At 44.7% G+C, this 23,456-nt stretch overlaps 1 protein-coding gene across 2 annotated transcripts in view; it reads right to left on the reverse strand.

Moving 5' to 3' along the window:
• Positions 1-23,456, reverse strand: part of CHRDL1 (chordin like 1) — a 56,867-nt gene that overhangs the window by 11,518 nt on the left and 21,893 nt on the right. Inside the window, exons 5-8 of one of the 2 annotated variants that reach the window (XM_034781870.1) lie at positions 8,439-8,584; positions 6,803-6,896; positions 3,147-3,214; positions 600-774 (exon numbers count right to left, since the gene is read on the reverse strand). In XM_034781870.1, coding sequence (XP_034637761.1) covers positions 600-774; positions 3,147-3,214; positions 6,803-6,896; positions 8,439-8,584 — 483 coding nt within the window. The remainder of the gene's footprint in view (positions 1-599; positions 775-3,146; positions 3,215-6,802; positions 6,897-8,438; positions 8,585-23,456) is intronic. The other variant, XM_034781871.1, reaches the window with a different exon arrangement.

The following is a 23,456-nucleotide window of genomic DNA, read 5'->3' on the forward strand; positions in this document are numbered from 1 at the left end:
CCACTTGCATTCACACGGGTTACCAAATAGGAGAAAGCATGAAGAAAATAACCAAAAGCAGACTTTTCCATTCTCTGGATGCTAGACCAATCGGTGTGTGAATTTAGCAACAGATCCAAAGGCATCAACAGTGGTGTCAGCTGCTCGCCTTCCTAGTCCCAACAGAATAATGTGGTCTTTATATAGTTTCATGTAATACAGATTCTCAAAGTGCTTTAGCAAGCAATGTGGTAGTGCCTATGCGTTGCCTATGCATGGGCAAGTGCAGCATCCTCTATGTGCTCAGACACAATTGCCCTCAGCCAAGATAACTCTCCTGATGTTGTTATATTTTTGCTCTCTTACTGTACTTTTACTTTCTGACTTGCAGGGTTCAGTCATTTGCAAAGGGTCTCCCCTTTTATGTACTAAGAATTCAATATATGTTCCATTCTATGCATCCGAAGAAGTGGGATGTAGCCCACGAAAGCTTATGCTCAAATAAATGTGTTAGTCTCTAAGGTGCCACAAGTACTCCTGTTCTTTTTAAGAATTCTTCGAGAGCTATAAATGGCTGAGACCCGACTCCGAGTAGTATTGCTAAAAGGACTTCTCATTACCTCGTCCGTGCTTATGCTTGTTGTTAATGACGATCTGTACTATAGTTCCTGAAGCTTGCTGGGGGTCAGGTAGGACTCCACGGTTACTCCTGCCACTGGAAAATCTTGGAATGTTGACCACCTGTCGAGTGGAACTGGGGGACAGGTCGTAATGGGAGCGATGGTATGAATGCCTCTGTGTGGAGACAGAAGGAACAAGAATGTAAATGTTTCATTCAGTGAAGCAATTGGAGAGCTGAACTTTGTGTGTAAACTGTCTGCATTAAGGCTCCCTGTGCAGTCAATGTGAGTTTTGCCACTGATGTCAGTGAGGTGCTAAATCTCAAGATTCGCTTCTTCCTTGCTGGAAAGAGACTCACACAGTTGGAGGGATAGCTCAGTGGTTTGAGCATTGCCGCCCCTCCCCCCAAACCTAGGGTTGTGAGTTCAATCCTTGCAGAGGCCATTTGGGGCAAAAATCTGTTTGGGGATTGGTCTTGTTTTGAGCAGGGGGTTGGACTAGATGACCGCCTGAGGTCCCTTCCAACCCTGATATTCTAGGTGCTTGAGGTTAAACTGTAGGTATTTGACCCCAGGCATTATAGCCTTCTGCATCCAAACTACTTTTTACAGCATCCCTGAATATGGACCAAGTATAGTGCAATATATGTAATGATCAGATGCTGCCTGCCCTCCTGCTTCTCACTTCAGTGTAGAGCCAGAGTCACAGACACTCCTAAGGCCAGAGTCAACCACTGTTGCTCCGGATGAGCAGCACCTTGTTGGAATCTAGCTCTAAGTCCATCAGCTGAGAAACCTTGAGAGATCTGTAGGTGAAAATAGCCTATGTGGTGACTCTCTGTTTTTCAAAACAAAGCACTGTTGTTATTTTGGAGGATTTTTTCCAAAAAATACCCAAAGGCAGGACTGAAGATTGTTTAACTTCCTTGTAAGATTACTATTTTATTTTGAGCAACCCTAAGACTTACCATAGACCATGGACATGTATTTATTTTGTGCTCCAAATGCTTAAAAATTCCATGTGCTCTCTCCAAATTTTGTTATAAAAATCAACACTATTATTGATGGTTAATCTTCGCCCTGGAGGCAATAAAGCTGCCCCATAGATTGATCTAGCCTCTGGAGTGAATTCATACACCTCAGGCACGATACCTGGAGAATAAGTGTTATGACTATTGAAAAGCAATGCTCCCGTGGCAGACAAACCATTTATTCAGGTATGGTATGCACAAGTATCTGATCCAAAGTCTGCAGGAGTCAATGTGGGATCTTTCCATTAGGTTTGGATCAGGCCTTAGCTGCACATGTTTGCTCAGTAAAGTGCAAGAGAATAAGTAAAAGCTCCGTAACAAGATCCAGAGACCACCTGGGTCAGTCACATGTGCGTCCTGGTGGCGATGCACTCACAGGGCTAAAGTCTCCTTTGCCCTGCACCTGCTGTGGTTATTTACAAGGGGGCTGCAATATGCTACTGTTCTAGTTGGGTGGTAGTCTGCACTCATTCTGGAGCACTGCAAGGTACTTGGTTAAACAAGGTGCAGAGCAATGAAGAGTTAGACCCATTCACTGGGTCTATCGTCTTATAATGTGGCATTTTTTCCTACTGTTGTAACTATTGAATACTGGCAGATATAATAGTATCCAAACAGCTACAGCATATGACATACGACCTATATATTGCTAAGTATTTACTTGGTATTAGCAATGATGAATTTTCCAACATTCGTACTGCTCTACAGGCAGGGTCCCTGGCTGTTGCTAAGTCAGGGGCCACAGAAATGGATATAGAATTTTTGTCCGGCAACAAAATACACTGTGAACCAAGGAAAATAAACAACGTCCCCCCTTCCTCTGGTGCTAGCTTTTGTTTTAAACAAAGGACACTGGATTTTTTTCTAACAATCATTGTGGGAGATGTTAGACATCAGCTGATCACGGGCTGCCATCTCAACAGTCCATGAACCACAAATGATTTTAGAAGGAAAAGTAGAATAGTATAGTGAATGAGGAGGAGAAGGGATAGCAAAGTGGGAAAGAGGGATTATGGAAAGAGCAGGCGTGACAAATCACTACCTAGGAAATGGAAAACAAAGTATCCTTTTTGTAAGAGATGCCCATTCTGCCTTCATGAGCCATAATTGCTCACTCTGTAGTGCCCTCAGCTCCCTAGCAGCACCTTTTAGTTCATGAGAGCTGACATGTGAAGTGCAATAAATTTGTTTCAGAGCATCCTGTGTAAGTTTCTGTCTAGGGGGCCGGGAGAGGGGGCTCCAATCTATCACAAGAAAATTTTTCTCTGTCATTTCTTTAAGATCATCAGATTTTCAGCTGGGTACAAAGAGCTAAAGGCAAACAGAGGAAGATACAATGGAAAAAGGTATTGTCACTACTATGAATTTTTCTGCCAGGTATTCCCATGCCAAGGCAGAACTGGTGAAGAGTTAGAGTAATCATACCTTTTACGTGTGTGTGTGTGTGTGTGTGTGTGTGTGTGTGTGAATGGCTCAGCAGGAAAACAGGTTTTCTGATTACACAGGGCACACTTACGGCTTCTCTGTTGGCAGGTTGCCGGAAGATATCCCCATCAGAATGTTCCCATGATAATTCTCCATCTCCTGTGTGTGAAGTAAAACAAACAGTCATGGGAGTAATTGTGCAATGCCTTAGAAATGCCTATGAGAATTCTGCACAGCCGAATGAGACCAAAGACAGGCAGAGCTGTAGTGAGGTCACATCTTACTAAGACCCCATTACTTTTACAAAACATATGTATTATTTGTATCACTAAAGCTGCCATTCTGGGCAAAAAATCCATCATGGAACAAAAAGACAGCCCCTGAGTACAAAAAGCTTAAAATCTATGTGACATTTTCCTAGTCTGCTATGAAGTATTAGCCTCAGTCGATATTAAACTACACTTATCATATAAAGAATGAAGTACGTTTTTGTGTTGCATTGTCCTTAAGGGTTGTTTCCCCCTTTTTGCTTACTGTCGAGTTCACACCCTGAGTTACCAAATTTTATTTCCCAAATATTATCCTGAACCAATGAGTTTCTTTTTTAAAAAATTCAACACTCTGCCATTGAAATTATTTAAAAAATAAATGCAAGAGCCACTCTGAGTGCATTACTCCCTGGACACATAGGCAGGAGGGAGCCAGGTGCGGTAACATATATCAGGCTATATGAGAAACAGAACTAGTAGGACTGGCTCTAATGTCAGCCAGTAGATTCCTGTACCTCGGCCAACCATCATGAAGTGTACAGCTCTGCTGTTGACATAGACCAGTGGTTTTCACCTGTGGTCCATGGACACCTGGGGGCCAGCAGACCTAAGATTTCCAAAGGGGTCCACACCCCCATTTGAAGATTTTTAGGAGGTCTGCAAATGAGAAAAAGCTGAAAACCACTGATGTGGACAAACAGCCAGGAGAAGGAGTACAGGTAGATAGCCCTGTCCTCAGGATAGGGTTCATATCACTTAGGATGCTCATAACAAAGAAGTAAACACTAGAAGGAAATGTTGACTTGTGTGTTAGATGAATGTTTGTGGAATCAGAGATATTAGCTGAGACCAGGAGCTCTGGAAACTCCCTAGAAGTGGGGTGGGGGCACTGGCACCCAAACCTTGGCCCCACCCCCCTGTTCTGCCTCTTCCCTCTGAGGCTCCACCCGCTGCCTGCTCCTCTCCACCCCTTCCCTCCCATTGCTCACCCTTAAGGCAGGTCAAAATGGGAAGGCATAGACCTCCTACTTTTAAAAGTAATGGGGCCATGGCCCCCTCACCCTCGCTGTTCTGGTGCCCCTGGCTGAGGCACTTGCCATTTGTGCATTGTGATGTAGGAGGAATTAAAATGCTTTAGAGAAGCAACTAGAGGAACTTCAGAGCAAGGCTTTGGCCCCTCAAAACCCAACACCATGATCTGGGGGAATTTAGAAATGTAAATAAAAAAATCTCAGCTTCCATTTAAGTCTTTGTAAAGACAGCTTTAGAAATTTTATTGTCTAAAGACATGTAAGGATGACTTACAGGAATGGGGCGGGAGGGTTATCTACTGGGGAGATAGATTTGGAATTGAACACCCCCAAACTTTGGTGTTTAGATCTGTCTTTTATTAGATGTGTTATGCAATGTAAGCTTTATAATGGCCCCACATTTGCACCACAGAACTCCGGGTAGCAGCATGTCCCCCCAAATCAGGAGCTGGACTTTTTGGCTTGGAGCCATCTCTAGTCAGTAGGAAAAGGACTAATTTGAAAATGCAGAGGGCTTCGAAGTGTTCCGTTCATAAGTTACTAATATTCTTTGTCCTTCCAGGGAGTAGAAATTAACTAACAGATCCCTCTCCCTGAGGCTGTGCTCATATATCTTCATGCAAACGAATTGCTCAGGCTTGTGCTTCATAAGAATCGCAGGGGAAGGATAAATCAGCATGTGCCAGATTGAAAAGGACAAGGGTAGTTAGAAAGGAAATGTTACTTTTAAGAAAGTATTATAAATAATGAAGCATTTTAAAAACCACCATACAAACGCAGAGACTTTTCAAAGGCCATTGCAGGCTCTGAATCTCCTTTACTGCATAACCTGTCTTGCCTAATGCCTCCTACATCTTGCCCTGAATTTCCTACTTCTGATTAGTTTTTTTCTCTCTAGTGACTGTCCTCTCCTGTTTTAGGTGGCTGACTTTTCCAACATAATCCTAGTGCACTGTGTAACTAAGGCATGATGCTTTGTGCTTTGAAACTCAGTTTGATTTTTTTTTAATTATAACTGGTCAGTTCCAAAGCCAAGTCACCATATAAAGTAAAATTATGTGCTACCATCCCAGGAAACTAAAAATAGCTATCAGGGAACAGAGACCAGGAACCAGATGATTAGCTAATGTTTATTTTATTGCACACTCAACACATTGAATGTTAAATGGTAATCTGCTAGATCGCCTGCCATGAGACAGGGACCATCACCTTTGCCTGTCTGAGTGCAGAAAGCTTCAAATCCAAGTTGCCTAATAAAATGTTTCTATGTTTAGTGGGTAAAAATATAAGAAGCAGCAGCAGCAGCATGGCCTACTGGGTAGGGAACTGGACTGGAACTCTGGAAACCTGGATTCTGTGCCTGAGTTATCCCTGGCTGACCTGCTGTGTTCACCAGTCTGAGTCTCCGTTTCCCCTCCCCCTCTTCTTGGCTGTATAGACTGTAAGCAATATCTGTCCCTCACTCTATGTTGGTGCAGTGTCTAGTACTATAGGCATAAATGAACTACAAATAATATAAAGTATCAGAGGGGTAGCCGTGTTAGTCTGAATCTGTAAAAAGCAACAGAGAGTTCTGTGGCACCTTTGAGACTAACAGAAGTATTGGGAGCATAAGCTTTCGTGGGTCAGAACCTCACTTCTTGCATCTGAAGAAGTGAGGTTCTGACCCACGAAAAATAATATAAATGCTTCTTAATTTTCCAAGTAATGATACTGAGCTGTAAGGGTCAGATATTTAGATATGTAGACCCCTAAGAACACAGATAGGCACTTTGAAAATCCCACTAGGTGCCTAACTCCCATTGGTTTCAATAGGAGTTAGGCACCTAGGCACTTCTGAAAATCCCACTAAGTGATAATTTGCATCTTTAGGCAGCTATTTACCTTTAACAATCTGGTCCATATGCTTAGATAGTCCAGTGGTGGGTGACAAAGAAGCCCCAATATAAATATATAGGTAAGATACAATTATAAAGAAGGCCTCACCTGCAAAATTTGGAAGCCCAGATTTAGGATTTTGACCTTCTCCAGAATTAAGTTCTCTGTGTGTACGTGAGGGCTGCTTTGGGATCTAACACAGACTTGCTAATACAATACCAGAGATACCTGAATGTAGATTGGCACTTAATTTACTTGGGGGAATCGATCGTATCCTAAGAACTGTTTCTTTTTATGATGAGAGCAAGTCTGGGCACTTGCAGGATATATACATATTTCAAAGCTCATCTGCTGGAGAGGTGGCAGATATTTTAATACTTTGCATCCTTGTTTCAAGTCATTATCGTAACGTTGCTTCTGCTGTATTAATTGCTTGTTTCAATTTAGGAAAACAAAACAAAAAATGATACATCTGCTGAACTACAATGTTTAATCTCCAAACTCCCTCTGCAATGGGTGAATGTGCATGCTTGCAGACAGTATCCTTTTGCTTACATAGCGGATTTTACCTCTGCAAACTGGGCAGCAGGACTCTGGAACAGAAACTGGGAAAGAGCATGTTAATTTAGGGCAAGTCTTCAGGCCACAATACACGTTCCCTTCCTGCCATTAAAAACAAAGACAATTAAGAAATGGTTTCTGCATTGATTCATATGGTACTATGCATTTACATTTTGGGCTTGTGCTCACTACCAGGGAGATCCATGCTGCCGCAATCGATGCAGCGGGTGTCGATTTAGCAGGGCTAGTGAAGACCTGCTAAATCGACACCTGAGCTCTCTCCTGTCAAATCCAGTACTCCACCTTTCAGAGAAGAGTAAGGTAAGTCAACGGGAGAGTGCCTCCTGTCGATGCAGTGTGGTGTAGACACCGCAGTAAGTCGACCTAAGCTATGTCGACTCCAGCTACATTATTCACGTAGCTGGAGTAGTGTAACTTAGGTCGACGTACCCCAGTAGTGAAGACAAGCCCTTATATAGATTTGAATCTGGCTCTGTACATTTACATATGTGCCACTCAAGCATCTAGAAACAGGATATTGCACGGAAGAGTATTCCTTAACTGTCTTTCTAAAAACACAAAACATTAACAAAACAGGCACATTTCCTGAGCACTATATTCTGTACAATAACATACCAGGAGACTCAATCCACAAGAGAGGTATGAAATGAAATAGTGGAGATATCCTATCTCCTAGAACTGGAAGGGACCTTGAAAGGTCATCAAGTCCAGCCCCCTGCCTTCACTAGCAGGACCAAGTACTGATTTTGCCCCAGATCCCTAAGTGGCCCCCTCAAGGATTGAGCTCACAACCCTGGGTTTAGCAGGCCAATGCTCAAACCACTGAGCATCCCTCCCCTATATAGGTACAACACGGGCACTATCATAGTGCAAGCTCCCAACTCACTGCCCCACCACTGAGTTTCAGCCTTGACCTGGAGGGACTGCATTGAGCAGTGACCCAGTAGTGTAATCTCCAAGTCCATTCAGTACTTGACCTGTTGGGCCAGACGGCTACCGAGATGGTTCCTTAATGCAAAATTTGCTGATGACTTGATCAAATGAAGGTCCAAATGTGGCCAATGTTTGTCCAGGAAGAGGTGGATAGACTGAACCTATTTCAATTCACAGAGTGGCTCTGAACAGCCACTGGAGGGTGACACCTACTGGTCACTGCAATTCGAATTGATGATCTAGTGGGGTAAAGTTCTCTGGCCCATTGTCAATCCCATGAGCCATCCAGTTCCCACTTGTAGGAATCTTTATTGAATTTAGAATAATTCTGGCCTCTTTTAGAGAGCCAGTGTTGAACTTTCCATAGTCCGGTTGACATAAAACTATATATACTCCAAGTAGCAATATTCTACCAGCCACCTAACTAAGTGTGTGGAGTGTGGGGTCAGGTACAGAATGTTCACAACGGGGTAAATTTCGTCTACTGTGTTTGGAGTAGGAGGCAGAATGGCATTTACCTGGTGCTGCAAATTGGCTCAGAGTAAGCTTTTATATGTCACTGTTCACTACTGACTTTCAGCCTCCACTGCCCAGGTACTACTACGCATTAGTTAAAGTTCAATAAGCTGGTCTCCTAGCAAAGAGAATCTAGCAAAGCATACAGCAGGGTTCAATGAAATTCTTACTTACTGAGCAGCTGCACTGAGCACACTGGTTGGGTTGTCTATTCTGAAAAAGCCCTTCTGCCACAAACATTTCCCCGTGGTGGTAGGTGGTCCCATTGTATTCACAAGATTTCCCAGTGACTTTACTGCTTATGGAGAAAAGTGAATCCTCTGGAACAAATGAGGGGGAAAAAAAACATTTCATTAAAAAAATACTTCACAAGTTGCTCAATCCTGGGTGTAGACAACTGGGGGCTTTGGGAGGCTAAATTGCATTAATAAATAAAAGGAAGACTGAGTTTGGAAACTTGTTTATGACTTTATTGAAAGTGGGCAAATTTAGTCATGGTACAAAACTACTCATTACGGCAATATTAAACAGCTATTTTATTTTTTTTAACTTCAGAACCCCAGATTTAAAAAAAAAAAAAAGCTGACTCTGTCCCTGTTAGTCTTCGCAGATCTATAGTCAAAATGCAATAGCAGCATTGATAGCGTGATTTCAGACTGCTACAGTACTTCTACTGAAGGAGGTGTGTGTCGGCTTTGCTAATCACACTAGTGTTTGCCAGCTAGTGGGACGGGAGGCCATGGTTAGGAACTGACTTAGCAAAGGTTATGTTGTATGTAAGGTTTCTCTAGAGCGGGCTAAATATCTAATTCTTCAGTTCATTGGCAATTAAAAAAAATAGTGTCTTCAAGTTGACCCAAAAGCAAACTTAGAGGAAAAGTTAGGGGTTGGGTGGTGTCTATTTCAAGTCAAATGAAATGTTTCATTTTACCTAAAATAAAACTTTTTTTATTTCAATTTTGAGGATTTTTAATAGTTTTTAACAATAAAGTTGAAAGAAATTTCAAAATAAAGACATTTTGAATTGAAACATTTTGTTTCAAATGTTTTGAGTTTTTTGGAATTTTTGTTTAGCTTTTTTCAATCACAACAACTTGTGAAATGTTTCAATCAATCCAAATCTGCATTTTTTTGGGTGAAAACATGTTTTGAACAAAGAAATCACCCAGCCCTGGTTTCTCCTTTCGAGAGAACCAATATTATTTGCATTGTGGTAATGCCGAAGAGCCCCAGGCATGGACCAGTACCCCATTGTGTTAGGTTCTGTACAAATACAGAACAAAGAGACAGGTCCTGCCCCGAAGAGCTTACAATCTTAGCATATGAATCCACATTAGCAAGGAAGTATAAAGAACTATGTTAGCAACCTGTGGTATAGCTTACCTTCACCTGATCGCGAGGCAATGACACTGCTCTAATGCTGCTGCAAAATCATGTTGTCTACCCTGTGCAATGAGGGCATGGTAGAACTCGGTTACCAGCAAATATGCCCAAACATAGTTGTACCTTGGAAGTTTGTTTCCAGTGGCTTCTATGCTTGCCTCTTTTCCTAGCATTGGCCAAGGCTGTCAAAGTGACACATTTCATCTGAACTAAATGTGCATAATTTTGTTAAAGCTGATGTTTGGTTGCCTGCAAATTATTTTCAAATATTCAAATTAACCCATTACATTTGCATACAACATCACATACAGAGCTGCCCAGAACTTGGCAGCCATGGTCCAGTTCTGGGCCCTGCTGCCTCAGCTCAGCAGAACTATTGGCCAGGTTTTCTTCTATGGCTTGGCTTCTGTGCCAACCCCAACCCCAGCTCTAGTGAAAACAGCTTAGGGGCTGCTCTAACTAATGCCTGTTGACAAAATTCCCAAAGAGGTTGTTGTCCGGCTTGTGAATAGCTGGAGTGTGGCATGGACAGGCTATGATCAAAGTATTCCTGATGGGACTCCCCAATCTCAGAGGAACCCTCATCTGGGGAGCTGTGGGCGGTTTCTGCTTGCGTTGTGCTGCCCGAGTGGAGTGGGGCTGCGACTCTGGCACTATACATTTACATTTGTCACTCTAGCATCCAGAAATGGGCACAGGCATTTTTAAGCAGTAGCTCCCTAGAAATAACAGTGCAGTGATTGTTCTCTGGAGCCAGAGAATCACTTCAGATTTCAAGGAATGCAGCTGACATTTCACTTGGTGGGTTTGGGGTTTCACATAGGAGAAACCTGAGCTGCAACATCATGATTTGCTGAAGCATTTTAGTATCTGCCAGATCGTTTCATATAAAAACCTCTCCAAAATTAGTATGTCATCAAAGAATGTAGGTTTTTTTTTTAGCTGAGCACTCAACCAAAGGAGCAAGAGTTTTTAGACTACAATGGATTTAACTGATATTTAGAGCCCTCCATAAAAGAGTTTGTTTTGGGATGCTGGCACCATTGCATATTGATAATCTTTTCAACATGGGGGAAATTAGTAAATGTCAAATAGAAATGTACTGTGTGCACAAACCTCAATATTTTAAGGTCTGATGTGTTAGTGCAGGACCTACGGCTATGACAAAGGGAATTGGAGGAGGAGAAGCTATGTAAGCCAGAGCACTGGAGGATTTAGTGCTCTTAAATGACCCTTTGTACGTCATGTACACTGAGGATCTTTTTAGGAGATGTGTTTACTATTTGCATTTCCACTCTGTGTAAGGCCACAACTTGCAGTTATTTCAGCTCCACAAATGGCCCCCTGTGATAATGTAAAAGTAAAAGGGAAATGCATGGATACTAGATCCCATGCAAACCTCCAAACTTTCTCTTCACTGGTCTTTCAACGGACTCAAGTTTTATGTCCTTGACGTACTTTATGATGGACGACATGTATGGTTATGTGGAAACTTCTCTTGGTCAGCAATATTCAACAGTCCAGGAGCAGAATTTGCATGTGGCCATAGTCTGGTACCTATTGTTAATATACTTCAGACATGAAAGGTAAATCAGTCTCTTGACTGTAATTCTGAAAGGGAAGGGTCTCTTCCAAAACCTGCTGCTGCTAGAAGTACTGTCTTGGTGGCTGCTGATCAGCACTGGCTTCTATTCCTATTCTGGGAGATACTGTTGCTTCCAGCTACTTGTACCATCTTGGGCCAGTGTAGGAGCATTTACAATATCTAGAACCAAGACCTAAAACTCAATTTCCTACGATAAGAGAGAGAACTGCAAGTGTAGAAAATCACCAGGTTCTATACATGTCCAGAGCACAGAAAGGGGGACCCTGCTAAAAAAACAAAAATGGAAACCAGGATCTGAGTTCTCAATCACTAGCTTGCTAAGATACTGTAAGGAAGGCAAGAAACAACTAAAACCTTAAAGTTTGAAAGGCTAGCGGCCTCTTTTAGAGGACTATGTATGCCTCTGGCAGAAGGGACCCTCTGAGATATAGGAGAGATGTCACTGAAAAGTGGGTGTCAAACATAAGGGAAAATGTAGAATGGGGGAAGCCTATTACCGTACAGTCCACTGTGCCTTTAAAAATTTTTATATTTGAAACTTTCATACAGAGTCACATCTTACATTGTAAATAACACAAAGCTATGACAAAACCCATGCTGATCCAGGAGATGTGGCACTTTGATTGTTGCTGTGTGGATTAATTTTTAATGTGTATTCTGGAGTAGCTCTCTCTAATTAGACACAATCCTTGAAATTCGTAAGAATAATCACTCAAGCCAAAATTCGATGTTGTCTCGTGGTACATCGATACCAGACAAACCACAGCCAGTAGGACTGCAGTGCAGAAAAGGCTACTGGGGACTCTGCCTTCTTCAAAAAGTTGTGCAGGGATAGCTCCAGGGGTCCTCTGCAATTGACCTCATGGTGAGCATAAAAATGTAGCTAAAGGCTTCTGAGGGATGGATCCACATATTTGTAGCACATGCAGCTTTCCATGGAGAATGAATGGTCCACATGCTTCTGACCTGTGCAGCTTTCCTGGCCACACAACTGCTCTGGCATGTAGCACTCCATGCTCTTGTAACATCACCGGAATTTGCAAGAGCTGGCCCTGATCAAGATACAAGCCATGTGTTCATGCTGCCTCTGCAGCATATTGCTGTGTCCATTTGGGAAGTTGTTTTCTGGGCACCTGCCCATCGTCTGCAGTTTGCAAAGACCAATGCATGCACGAGCTCCCTGTAACTTTTTCAGAGTGAGAAAGAGTGTTGGATGCAGTGAATAAATTTTACTGCAGACAACTTATATCCCGTAAGTAACATTGTTAAATAAAATCACCATCACCCCTCAAAACATTGAGTTATGGTCACTAATTATGGTTTTTGGGAGGTGGAAGGGAAGATCTTCTTTGTAAGATAGTTTCTTCTTCTGGAAGAAGATTCTCTCACATGCGGGTCTGTAGAACTATTGTGGAGTCCCTGCAGTGTCTCAGGACAGCAGCAGGTGGGGAAAATCATTCTGCAACTGACAAACCTGCAACTGCATTGCCTCACTAGTGAGTCTAGAGACTGAAGTGAAGACTGACTGTCTACACTGGCAGAGTTACATCGCCGGGAGTTACAGCGCCGCTCAGAGAGTGCTGAAGGGAAACTACTGTTGTGTGTTCACCCTGTCAGCTGCCTGTGCAATAGCGTGTTCACACTTGCAGCAGAAGTATTCGGAGTGGTGCACTCTGGGCAGCTATCCCACAGAACATCTCTTCCTCTTCTGCCGCTAAGAGTTGTGGGAAGGCGGAGAGGGTCATAGGGCATTGTGGGTCCTGTCCCAATGCCCCGTGATGCATTGCTTCGCATCCCAGCAATCCCTGTGCTTCCATCCGCATTTGGCGCCATCTTTCAACGGTTTGTGTACTGTGCACTCTGCCTCTTTGGTCTGAAGGAATGGATCCTGCACTGTTGACCAATATGCTGCTCACTCTCACTAACACGTCATGAGTGGTAGTGGAGTTACTCCTTAAACTACAAAGGCAAAAGGAGTTTGACATTGATCTTGCCATGCGTAGTAGCTACGACATGAGATTGCTTGTGGCATTCACGGAGGTGCTGACCACAGTGGAACACCGCTTTTGGGCTTTGGAAACAAGCACGGAGTGGTGGGATCACATCGTCATGCACATCTGGGATGACGAGCAGTGGCTGTGGAACTTTCAGATGAAGAAAATCACATTCATGGGACTGTGTAATGAGCTCACCCCAGCCCTGCAGCACAAGGACACGAGAATGAGAGTGGCCCTGTCATTGGTGAAGTGCGTGGTGATTGCACTGTGGAAGCTGGCTATTCCAGACTGCTACCGATTGATCGCTAACCAGTTCAGAGTGGGAAAGTTGACTGTTGGATGCGTGTTGATGGAAGTGTGTAGGGTCATTAATCGTATCATGCTCCGAAAGACCATGACTCTGGGCAATGTGTGTGACGTTGTGGATGGCTTTGCACAAATGGGCTTCCCTAACTGCGGAGGAGCATGCATATTCCAATTCTGGCACCAGACCACATAGCCACCGAGTATATTAATCGGAAGGGGTATTTTTCTATGGTTCTCCAGGTGCCTGTGGATCACTGTGGGCATTTCATGGACATTAACAGGCTGGTCCGGAAAGCTGCATGACGCATGCATCTTTCAGCATACTGGCATGTTCAGGAAGCTGCAAGCAGAGACTTTCTTCCCGGACCAGAAGATCACCATAGGGGAAGTCGAAATGCCCATTGTGAACTTGGGAGACCCCGCCTACCCCTTAATGCCGCGGCTTATGGAGCCATACACGGGGAACCTTGACAGCAGCAAGGAGCGGTTCAATAACAGGCTGAGCAAGTGCAGAATGACTGTGTGCGCTTTTGGCCATTTAAGGACCCGCTGGCGCTGCCTATATGGGAGGCTGGACCTGGGCGATGACAATATTCCTATGCTTATAGCCGCGTGCTGTACACTCCAGAATATTTGTGAAGGGAAGGGTGAAAGCACTCAGGGCTGGACTGCTGAGGCTTAGTGCCTGGAGGCTGAATTTGAGCAGCCAGAGACCAGGGCTATTGGAGGGGTGCAGCGCGGGGCCATAAGGATCAGGGATGCCTTGAGGCAGCAATTTGAAGCTGAAAGCCAATGATATTTGTTGCTGTGCTCGGGAGTGCAGTGCTTGTAATGCTAGGAGGTGATTGTGATTGTGATTGGTGCAGATGATGCACTGTGAAGGTTTGAGAAAATTGCCTGTTGCTTTGCAGGGTTCTGTTTGCTTTCAATTAATAGAATAAAGATTGCTTTCAAACCAAAACAATTCTTTTATTAAAAAACAACAACCGGTGGAGAGAGACAAACAAAAAAACACATCAGCGTAGTGGGGGATGGGGAAAGGGAGGGTCTCAGGAGGAGGTGGGGTCCCAGTACGGTTTAAAGATTTGTGTATGTCCAGGTATCATATGCAACCTTGTCCTCTAGAGTACAGTGCAGTGGGTATTGTTCTTCAGCAGGGCTAAACTGCAGAGGGACGGATGTTGAGTGCAGAGGGTACTGGGAGTCCGCAGGGCTGGACTGTGATGGGGCAGGAGTGGAATGTAGCGGGTACAGACTGGAGCCAGGAGGTTGATAAGAGTGTGTTGGTGATGTCTGGGGATTGCGACAGTGGCTGCAGGGGAGGGCGGGTGAGAAGCTGCTTGGTTTGCAGTGCTAGTAGCGCCTGGAGCTCGTCTGCTTGGCGCTCCATAACCTTTAAGAGCTGCTCCGTGGCTTCGTTCTGGCGCGCTGCATTCTCCCTTCAGTCCCTCTTCTCGCTGTCCTGCCACTCCTTCAATTCTTGTTTTTTGGCCGCGGAGTGCATCATGACATCACGCAGAAAGTCCTCCTTAGTTTTTCGTGGCTGCTTTCTAATTCTGCGCAGCCGTTCAGCCAGCGATAACAAAGAGGGAGGCTGGGCTCCCAAGGTCATATCTGTGAAGCCAAAATGCAACATTTTACAGAAGCAGTATTGTTTGCAACACACAGACCACTCATTCAGTGATTTAAAAACACAGCTAGTATTCACATACCTGTCACTAACTGGCTGACCCCAGGCAAGCACACATGAGCCAGCAGACCTCCAAAATGGTGAGTAACCACAGGGGCAGGGGAAATCAGTGTTCCAGGACCGTACTGTACACTGGGCACGTGGCTCTTGGGGAGAGCCAGCTCTGGGGGAGGGGCCTTATAATCATTACTGTCCCCACATTTTCCACAGGCTGTGTCCATTATGGAAGTTATCTCGCTGCTGAGGGTGAGCAGGGAATCAAGGGAGGGTCTTCCCCATGACTGCAGCTTCTGCCCTGGTCCTTATGTGGCTTGCCTGTGAGCAGCAATGGTCCCCTCCCTCCACCCCCACCAGTGATGGAAGAGTGGCATGGGAAATTTACCTTTAATGGGGCAAGAAACAAAGCTGTTCTGCCAAAGAACCTGCAGCAGTGGATGGCCGAGTATCTCTATGAAAGTTTCGTGGAGATCTCTCAGGCAGATTCCTGTGAAGTGAGAGAGTCAATCAACATTCTGTTCCACCGTTCAGACTAGGCACGTGGTGGTACACACACTATACAGGCACAAGCCTGTTTTCTGCAACCCTCCTGCCCCCAACAACTCGCTTCAGCATTTCCCCAAATCAAAGCTACTTACCAGGGCCTCCTCTCCTGTTTGCACTTCGCCAAGCTCCGACCACTGTGACTGACTAGCCTCCTCCAGGGTAGAGAAGAGCTCCTGGCTGCATGCATCTCTGACCTCCGAGTCGTTCTCTGCCTCTGGGTCCCCCTCCACATCCTCGTCCAAGATTTCCTCCTTCTGGCTCGGTCCATTCTCAACTGGCACACAAGCCACCGAATATTGAGTCCAGTTCTTTGTATAACTGGCAGCTTGTGGGCACAGCACTGGAGCGGCGGTTTGCCTCCTGCGCCTTGTAGTAGGTGTTCTGCAGCTCCTTCACTTTGACCCTGCACTGCAGTGTCCCCCGGTCATGGCCCCTTTCTGTCATGCATCGTGAAATCTGTCCGTAGGTTTCATAGTTCCTATGGCTGGAGCGCAGCTGGGACTGGACAGTCTCCTCTCCCCAAATGCTGATGAGGTCCAGCAGCTCGGCATTGCTCCAAGCGGGGGATCGCCTGGTGCGTGGTGCAGGCATGGTCACCTGGAAAGATGCGCTAAGACCACTGAATGCATCACCGAGCAAACAAGAAGGGGACGTTCAAAATTCCCAAGGAATTTAAGGGGTGGGGCTCATGATTGGTCACCTGAGGGCAAAGCAGTAGAGTTCAAACCGATGACTAGAGAGGCAAGAACAGTCATTGTGGGACATCTCCTGGAGGCCCTGTAGCTCCGGCGCAGAAAGCTGTACGCCTTTCGTTGGGGTGCTTTTTTTACAGCACTGCAACTGTGCAGTTTCTGTGCACTAAGTGACTTGGCGTGTGTACACCTTGGGAGGTACAGCACAGAAACTTGCCAGTTTAGACAAGGCCCGAGAAGCAACAATAGCTGCCTTTGCATCTGGAGGAAAGTAGGGAGGTGAGAGGAGAGAGAGGGACCCAGCATTCAAACAGGAAGCTAACACTGCATCTAATCCTGATCCGGACCACATTTTCCAATGCCACGGGCTTGGCTTTCATCTGAAAACCAATCCACAGTCAATGCTGTTTCCAGGCTAATTAAAATGAGTAGATGTCTCTGACTGATGCACAAAGTAAGGAAGGGCAAGGCAAGGTGGAGACAGAAGAGAAGGTTGTGAAGTGATGGGATGATGGACCTCTCTCTGGACCAGCTCAAGACTGCAGCTCCAGCTTGGTTCCTCTAGTCTCCGTTCTCGGCTCAGAATTAAGACTTCTGTTAATTCCATACTGTTCCGCATGAGACTTTCCCCTGTCTATTAGAGCTGAAGCAAAGAGGACAAGAAACTGAATGAGTTAATCAGGAACTATGTGGGATGGGCCTCTACACTCAGCACAAAACCAGCATGGACGTAGTGGTATCTTGGTATCCAGGTCTTAATAGTACTTCAGTTGGGAATTGAATTATTTGCCCCAGGAAGATCTTTACTTAGTCTAGAGCCTGTGCCTCATCCAATTCTCTGGTGCAACTGCAAGTGCATGAATACTCGCTCTTCTCCAAATGAAGCCATCAGATATACTGCTCAGCCATACATCCCAGTTCCTTCAGTAGATCATTTCACACATCTGTATTTCTCCTTAGATCAACCAAAGAAGTTAGGCCTGTAACAGAGAAGCCATAACACACTCTCCTTCATGTGCCTATGAAAAGCCCGTTAGGATTTATGACATAGGGTGAAGTCCTCCCCTGCTTTGAGGGCTTAAGTGGTTCATAAGTCTTGTGCTGACCATAGAGGGGAGAATATGACCTTATGTCTGTGGCTCTGATCATGCATGTGCTTATCTTTTAGCATGAGCACTCCTATTGACTTCAATGGGACTAGTTAGATGCTTGAGATTATGCTTGGGAATGAGGAGTTGCAGTATCGGGGCCTACATTGCTATGACTGCAACAAAAGACATACAATTGAATGTTGGAGACTGCATGTGAGAGTGTGTGTTCCTCCACAAAAACAGCATCTGCCTAAAATTGTAAGGAGGCTTTGTTTATATTGTATGTCTATATTTAACTTCTGTCTGATGCAATTTCTCTCTCTCCTCTTGTGTGATTGCCTTTCGGATAGTAAAACGTGCCTTCTCAATTTTTTTGTGTGTGCCTAATTAGAGGACTTCAGATTCCTTCCTGATATCCTATTCTCCTGCAGAATGTGAACTTAGAGTGATTATGGCTCATTTTAGTAAGTGCCAGTTTGTGTTTTGGAAGAACTTGGCATGAATGTCGATATCAGCATGTGTCATTCCATACCTCAGTTGAGATGTGTGAGAATTGGATTAGATTAATTAGCTGCAGATATACAGTACTGCATATAGCCCATATCTGTGAACCCTGTTTCCTAATAAGGATTGCTCTCACAGCTTTGCATGGCATTTAATGGTGTTGGATATCTTTGTAGTAATTAGTTGCTTATAGAAAATATCAGGTAAATCATCTGTATAAATCCTCTTAATGAAATGGGTTCATTCTGAATCCTCCTTTGTCAGCCCCCATAGTATCAGGGCAGGGGAAGTGAAGCATGGAGGGTAATGTGTTTTGTAGCATCAATGGAAGGAGGTGTCTTTGTTCGTAGGCTTGACAGCCATCCTCTAAGGGTCCAGTCCTATATTAGTGAAGTGAATGTGCAATGCATGGTTTTGCCTGTGACTTCAGTGGTATCAGGATCCGGCCCTTAATTAGCAATATTACCAGTATCTATCTGTTGGCAATTGCGTTCGTGTTAGATAATGCCAAGAGGATAAGATGTGTGACCAGGCTTAACTATCTTAATATGGAAATAAATTTACCTTGAAAACTGATTTGAAGGCTGCATCTACCTATAGCACTCTCAAGTTCAGAAATAGGCGACAGAGTGCACTGCCATATCAAAATGTTCTGTTGGCTTCAAATATTCTCTCTCTTTTTTTTTTTAAAGGAGAAAATTCAACTTCCACTAAAATAAACGAATTCACAAATATCAATGTTCTCCTTCTGCAAACGATGACTTTCAGTCAATACTAATCTAGGTGGCATGTTGTACACCAACATGCCATTTTCACTGGCATGAAATCCTGGCTCATTGAAGTGAAGCAAAACTCCCTTTGACTTCAATGGGGCCAACATTTCACCCTAGATTCGTATCCTAACTACAATATGGTTTGTTAAAATCCATGTAAAGGAATGAAACCATTGATCTGTATTAGGGAAGGGCACCCAAGTTCTGCATAAATTCGAATCCAACATCGTGGGTGTGACAGTTCAACCTGATTGGATTCACATGACACTGTGAAAACCTAAGGTGAAAAACAAATACACTTCCACTTATACAAGCAAAGGGAACCTAAGAAAGGTGGAGCTCCCACTCTGTGTGAAAAGAAAGGGGACAGTGCATTATGACTCTTCCTGGGATCATGTAGAAGACACTGCTTGCGGTGCTCCCTAGTTATTTAGCTGTGGCGCAGTGGGCTGGTAATTATCTGCAGCATGCTCCCGTGCACAGCTTGTGGCAGGGGTGGCTCCAGGCACCAGCACAGCAAATGCGTGCCTGGGCGCGGGGGGCGGCCTGCTGGTTGCCGTGAGGGCAGCAGTCAGGCTGCCTTCGGTGGCATGCCTGCGGGAGGTCTGCCGGTCCCGCGGTTTCAGCGGCAATTTGGCGGCGGGTATGCCGAAGGCGCGGGACCGGCGGACCTCCCGCAGGCATGCCGCCGAAGGCTGCCTGACTGCCGTGCTTGGGGCAGCATAGAGCCACCCCTGGCTTGTGGATTTTCACCAAGAAATCCCATTGGAAATTATTGCTGCTTGAAACAGCCTTAACTTCTGTAGGGTTTTTTCCATGGCAGAAACTGGCCGTTAGTGGGATGGCTCCTTTGGGAGCTCGGCGGTAGGACCACTCATGAGTAAGGGCAGCAGGATCCAAGCCCAGAGGCTTTATTACAGTTAGTAAAGCTTCCCCACTGGGTCTTTCTGTACAGATGTAAGACCTACATGTAGGAGCATTTAACAAGCGGTTTGGTATGGAATGGTTTGAGAACTCGAGCTCGCCGATTGGCAGAACAGTCAAAATAAAAATCAGTTCCGTCACGCTGAATTAATCAGTTGTTTAGTCTTTGCTGCTGCAAGTCCAACCTTATGTATCACTACAAGAAAACTAGTTATCTCTGAATGATTTACTGACCTGAACCATTTTAGGCAGCTAAGCCAAATAACTCACCTTACTCAAAATTGTTCTTCCTTTGTGTCTAGAGATAATACAATCTACTGCAGGTAATGGTGTGAGGGATGCATAGGGTCTTTGCTGTACCAGCGAAGAGATCACGTAACTTGCACTAGCAAGATCTGTAAACGGAGTTCATGGTTCAAGTGAAAGGGAACTTTTGCTGGCACATCCTGGTTGGGCTCTATTCACTTTCTCTAGGTACCACTTCTCTTGCATATCTACTGAGGTACTGTCTTTTAAACAATGCTCCGGCTATTACTATAACAACACTCTTACTATTGTTAGTACCAGAACACCTGTGAAAGATCATTTTTAAAAATCCAAGCCTCTTGGTTTGCCAGCTTAGAAACTATTTTAAACTACAATATTCAAAGTCACTAGTGTCATTTGCGGAGAGGGATGGGCTCTTAACATCAGAAGCACCTCGCAGAAGCAGTAGACACTCTGCCTGGCTTACTTTTTGCAGTTTGTTTGTTTTAGGAACCAGCCTTAAAAAATTCCAATCAAGTACTAAATGCATGAAATTAATAATAAAGTTTAATACCCTAGGAATTTACTATACTGGGAACTGTTCTGTGTATAGCCTCTCTGGTCTTTTAGGGCTTGAGAGATGACTGATCCTGAATTTGAATCCAGGCAGGATTTTTTAAAACATATTTTCAGAATCAACCATAGTGGTTATGCATATAAAGATCAAGGAAATCTGCAATTGTTTCAGAACTCTCTGACCCAGGGAAACAATTCATTTCTGCTTTAATTCAATGGCATCTGTTGCATAAAAGCGGTTCTCTGGCATGCTCTTGTACTTACAACCCTCCTAGGTTCTTGCACTCTCTAGGAGCTTTGCCACGCACTGCATGCTACATAGTGAGCCGTTTTATTTATTTGATGACCAGCTCCAGCAAGCCCTCTCTGAGGCCTTGCCTAGTTGGGACCTCACCTGCTGCTTCTGTACAGATAGCAAGATAGTCCAAATTGGTATCATAACTAGACCCAATGGCATATTATTTGCTATAGCTTTGTAAACCGAGGTAAGGTGTGTTTTATCAGGAGGTGCACAGGTAGATCAGCTTTGGGTGACATTAACTGGAAGAGAACCACAATGCTTGGAAATGGTCAGGTTGTGAGTCCCAACCACACCTAATGCAGCCAGGAGTATGACTGGACAGGAAGAGAACCTCCCTCATCCAGGCAGCTGGTGCTGAAATTTTAAATCTGTGTGAGCAGAATCTCTCTGATCCAATAGCGGGTAGTAGCTTGTGAGGTCAGCACCTGGGAAAGGGGCTGTAAAGCCAGTGGACCTGACCAGTTTAAAATTCCCTCTGCAGGTAGCTGGCCTAGTGACCCTGTGCCCACCCCCTCCCCTGAAGCCCCCAAATAGGGCTTGCGCCCGGAGAAAGGATGTTTGGCTCTGACTCGTGCTATTTCCAACTGATGGAACAGCCCCTGGGGAACCTGGTCGGCCATGTGTAGGGTCAGGCAGGCCTGAGGCTGCTCTAACTTACACCATGGCCTGAATTAGCCACCATTCAGCCAAAGAATCAGAGTGCCGAAAAGGGGCATATAGCCCTTTGCCCCTGCACCCTTAGAGTCCGTGCTGAAAGCAGCTTGATCAGACCTGGGATAGGGCCCTATGGAAGAGTCTTAATCTCAGTACTAGTGTTATTCCAAATGAAAGATATTAAAAATTAGAATCCAATCAGAAACTCTCCAATTTCAGACTCTACCCCACACTGTCCATAAGCCAATAAAATATAACCACCATGGATCAGAATCAGCCTATTCAATATCAGTGACACATTTGTAATGGAAGAATAAATAAGTGCTGAGAATTTGCTCCATACAAATCCAAAACACAGCTGCAGGAGATTTAAAGAGATGAGGATAGCATCTTGCAGCAAGAGATGTATAGGACTTGCTACAAGAGTTGATAGACAAGGCGGACCTGATTTTGATCTGTTATATAGGTGTAAATCTGGAGTGACTATTGCCTTCTTTCCTGAGATGAGACTCTAACCAGGAGTGGATCAGTTCTGGCTTTATTTATACTAGAGACTATCAATATATTGGTGCCCCTCCTAGCCTTGGGAGCTGTTTGTTCAACCTAAAATTTTATTTTAAAAAACATCTTATGCTTTTTGTTTTTTAAAAAAACTCACGTTTATATGGGAAATAGATCAAATAAATAATAGTTTGTGTGTATATATCAAGGCATTTTACTACAAGAGAGAGGGTTAAATTCTGCTTTCATCTCTCCTCTAGCAGCCCCACTGACTACAAGGAACAATGAGAGCAGTAGGGTTGCAAGAATGTGTCTGAGAGCAGAATTTGTACTTAGGGACCCAATTCAATTCATCATTGTCTTTTGGGCTCTTTATACCTGCAGGGCTGGTGCAAAGTGGCTATACAGCAGTTATAAGCGCTCCATCATTCTGTGAATACCCAGGGTGCCACATCCAGACACAGAGCCATTTCTGCCAGCAGCACCTCACCTCTGCAGCAGTGCTGGGTGCATAAGGTCTTCCATGGTGGGTGCCGACCAGAGAGGGTGGGTCAGGAGGGGGGACATAGCCAAGGCAGAGCTGTGCCATGATGATTCTGCCTGCTGGCGAAGCCTTGTAGGGGCCATTGTTTGGCTGCACTGAGGGCTGCCCCCATGCCTGCTCCAGGTGCTGCTTCTCTCTTTCCTTGCTCTGGCACCGGCACCAGATCAGGGATGAAAATGCCCTTACGTATATACACCCTGCACCCTCTATTTTTACAGGCATTACTTTTAGGGCCAGCTGCTGCAGTTCTCACTCACACAGATGCCACACTTTACACTTAAGCCTGAGTATAGGTTGTAGAAGACGTTGCTCAATTGTCTAGCATCTGCAGTCTCACTTCCATTTGTAGAGCTGCCTTCCTTCACCCAAGATGGGATCCAGATCTCTGTCCAGAAGCTCAAAGTCTGGGAAGGTGCCAGGGGTTTGTAACATCACCCCTGAGTTTCTGGAGACAGGTGAGGGTATTGTTGTACCATGGCTGCATAGGTTCCTTCAGAGCAGCTGGCAAACTAGTATTATCCCTGATGACTGGAAGAAAGGAGTCATTCTGCCTCTGTTCAAAACAGGCGATAAAGCTGAAGGTGTCAACTATGTGTTACACGGTTGTCAGTCCCTTGGAAAGTCTTTGCTTCCATGTTAATGTCTAGAATCCATGATGCCCTTCATGGAAAAGGCCAGGCTATTCAGTGCAGCTTTAGACCTAATCATTTCACTGTTGACCACCTGACCTTTACTTTTGAAGCAGCTTTTGGAGAAGACGGCTGATTTTAATAAGCCGTGTGAGGCATTTATTATAGCCTTCCATCAGGTCCGTGATTCAGTGCATCAAGCAATTTTGTGGGATCTGATGAGGTGACCGGG

The sequence above is a fragment of the Trachemys scripta genome, chromosome 9, assembly GCF_013100865.1.
Source record: "Trachemys scripta elegans isolate TJP31775 chromosome 9, CAS_Tse_1.0, whole genome shotgun sequence".
Taxonomy (NCBI): Eukaryota; Metazoa; Chordata; order Testudines; family Emydidae; genus Trachemys; species Trachemys scripta.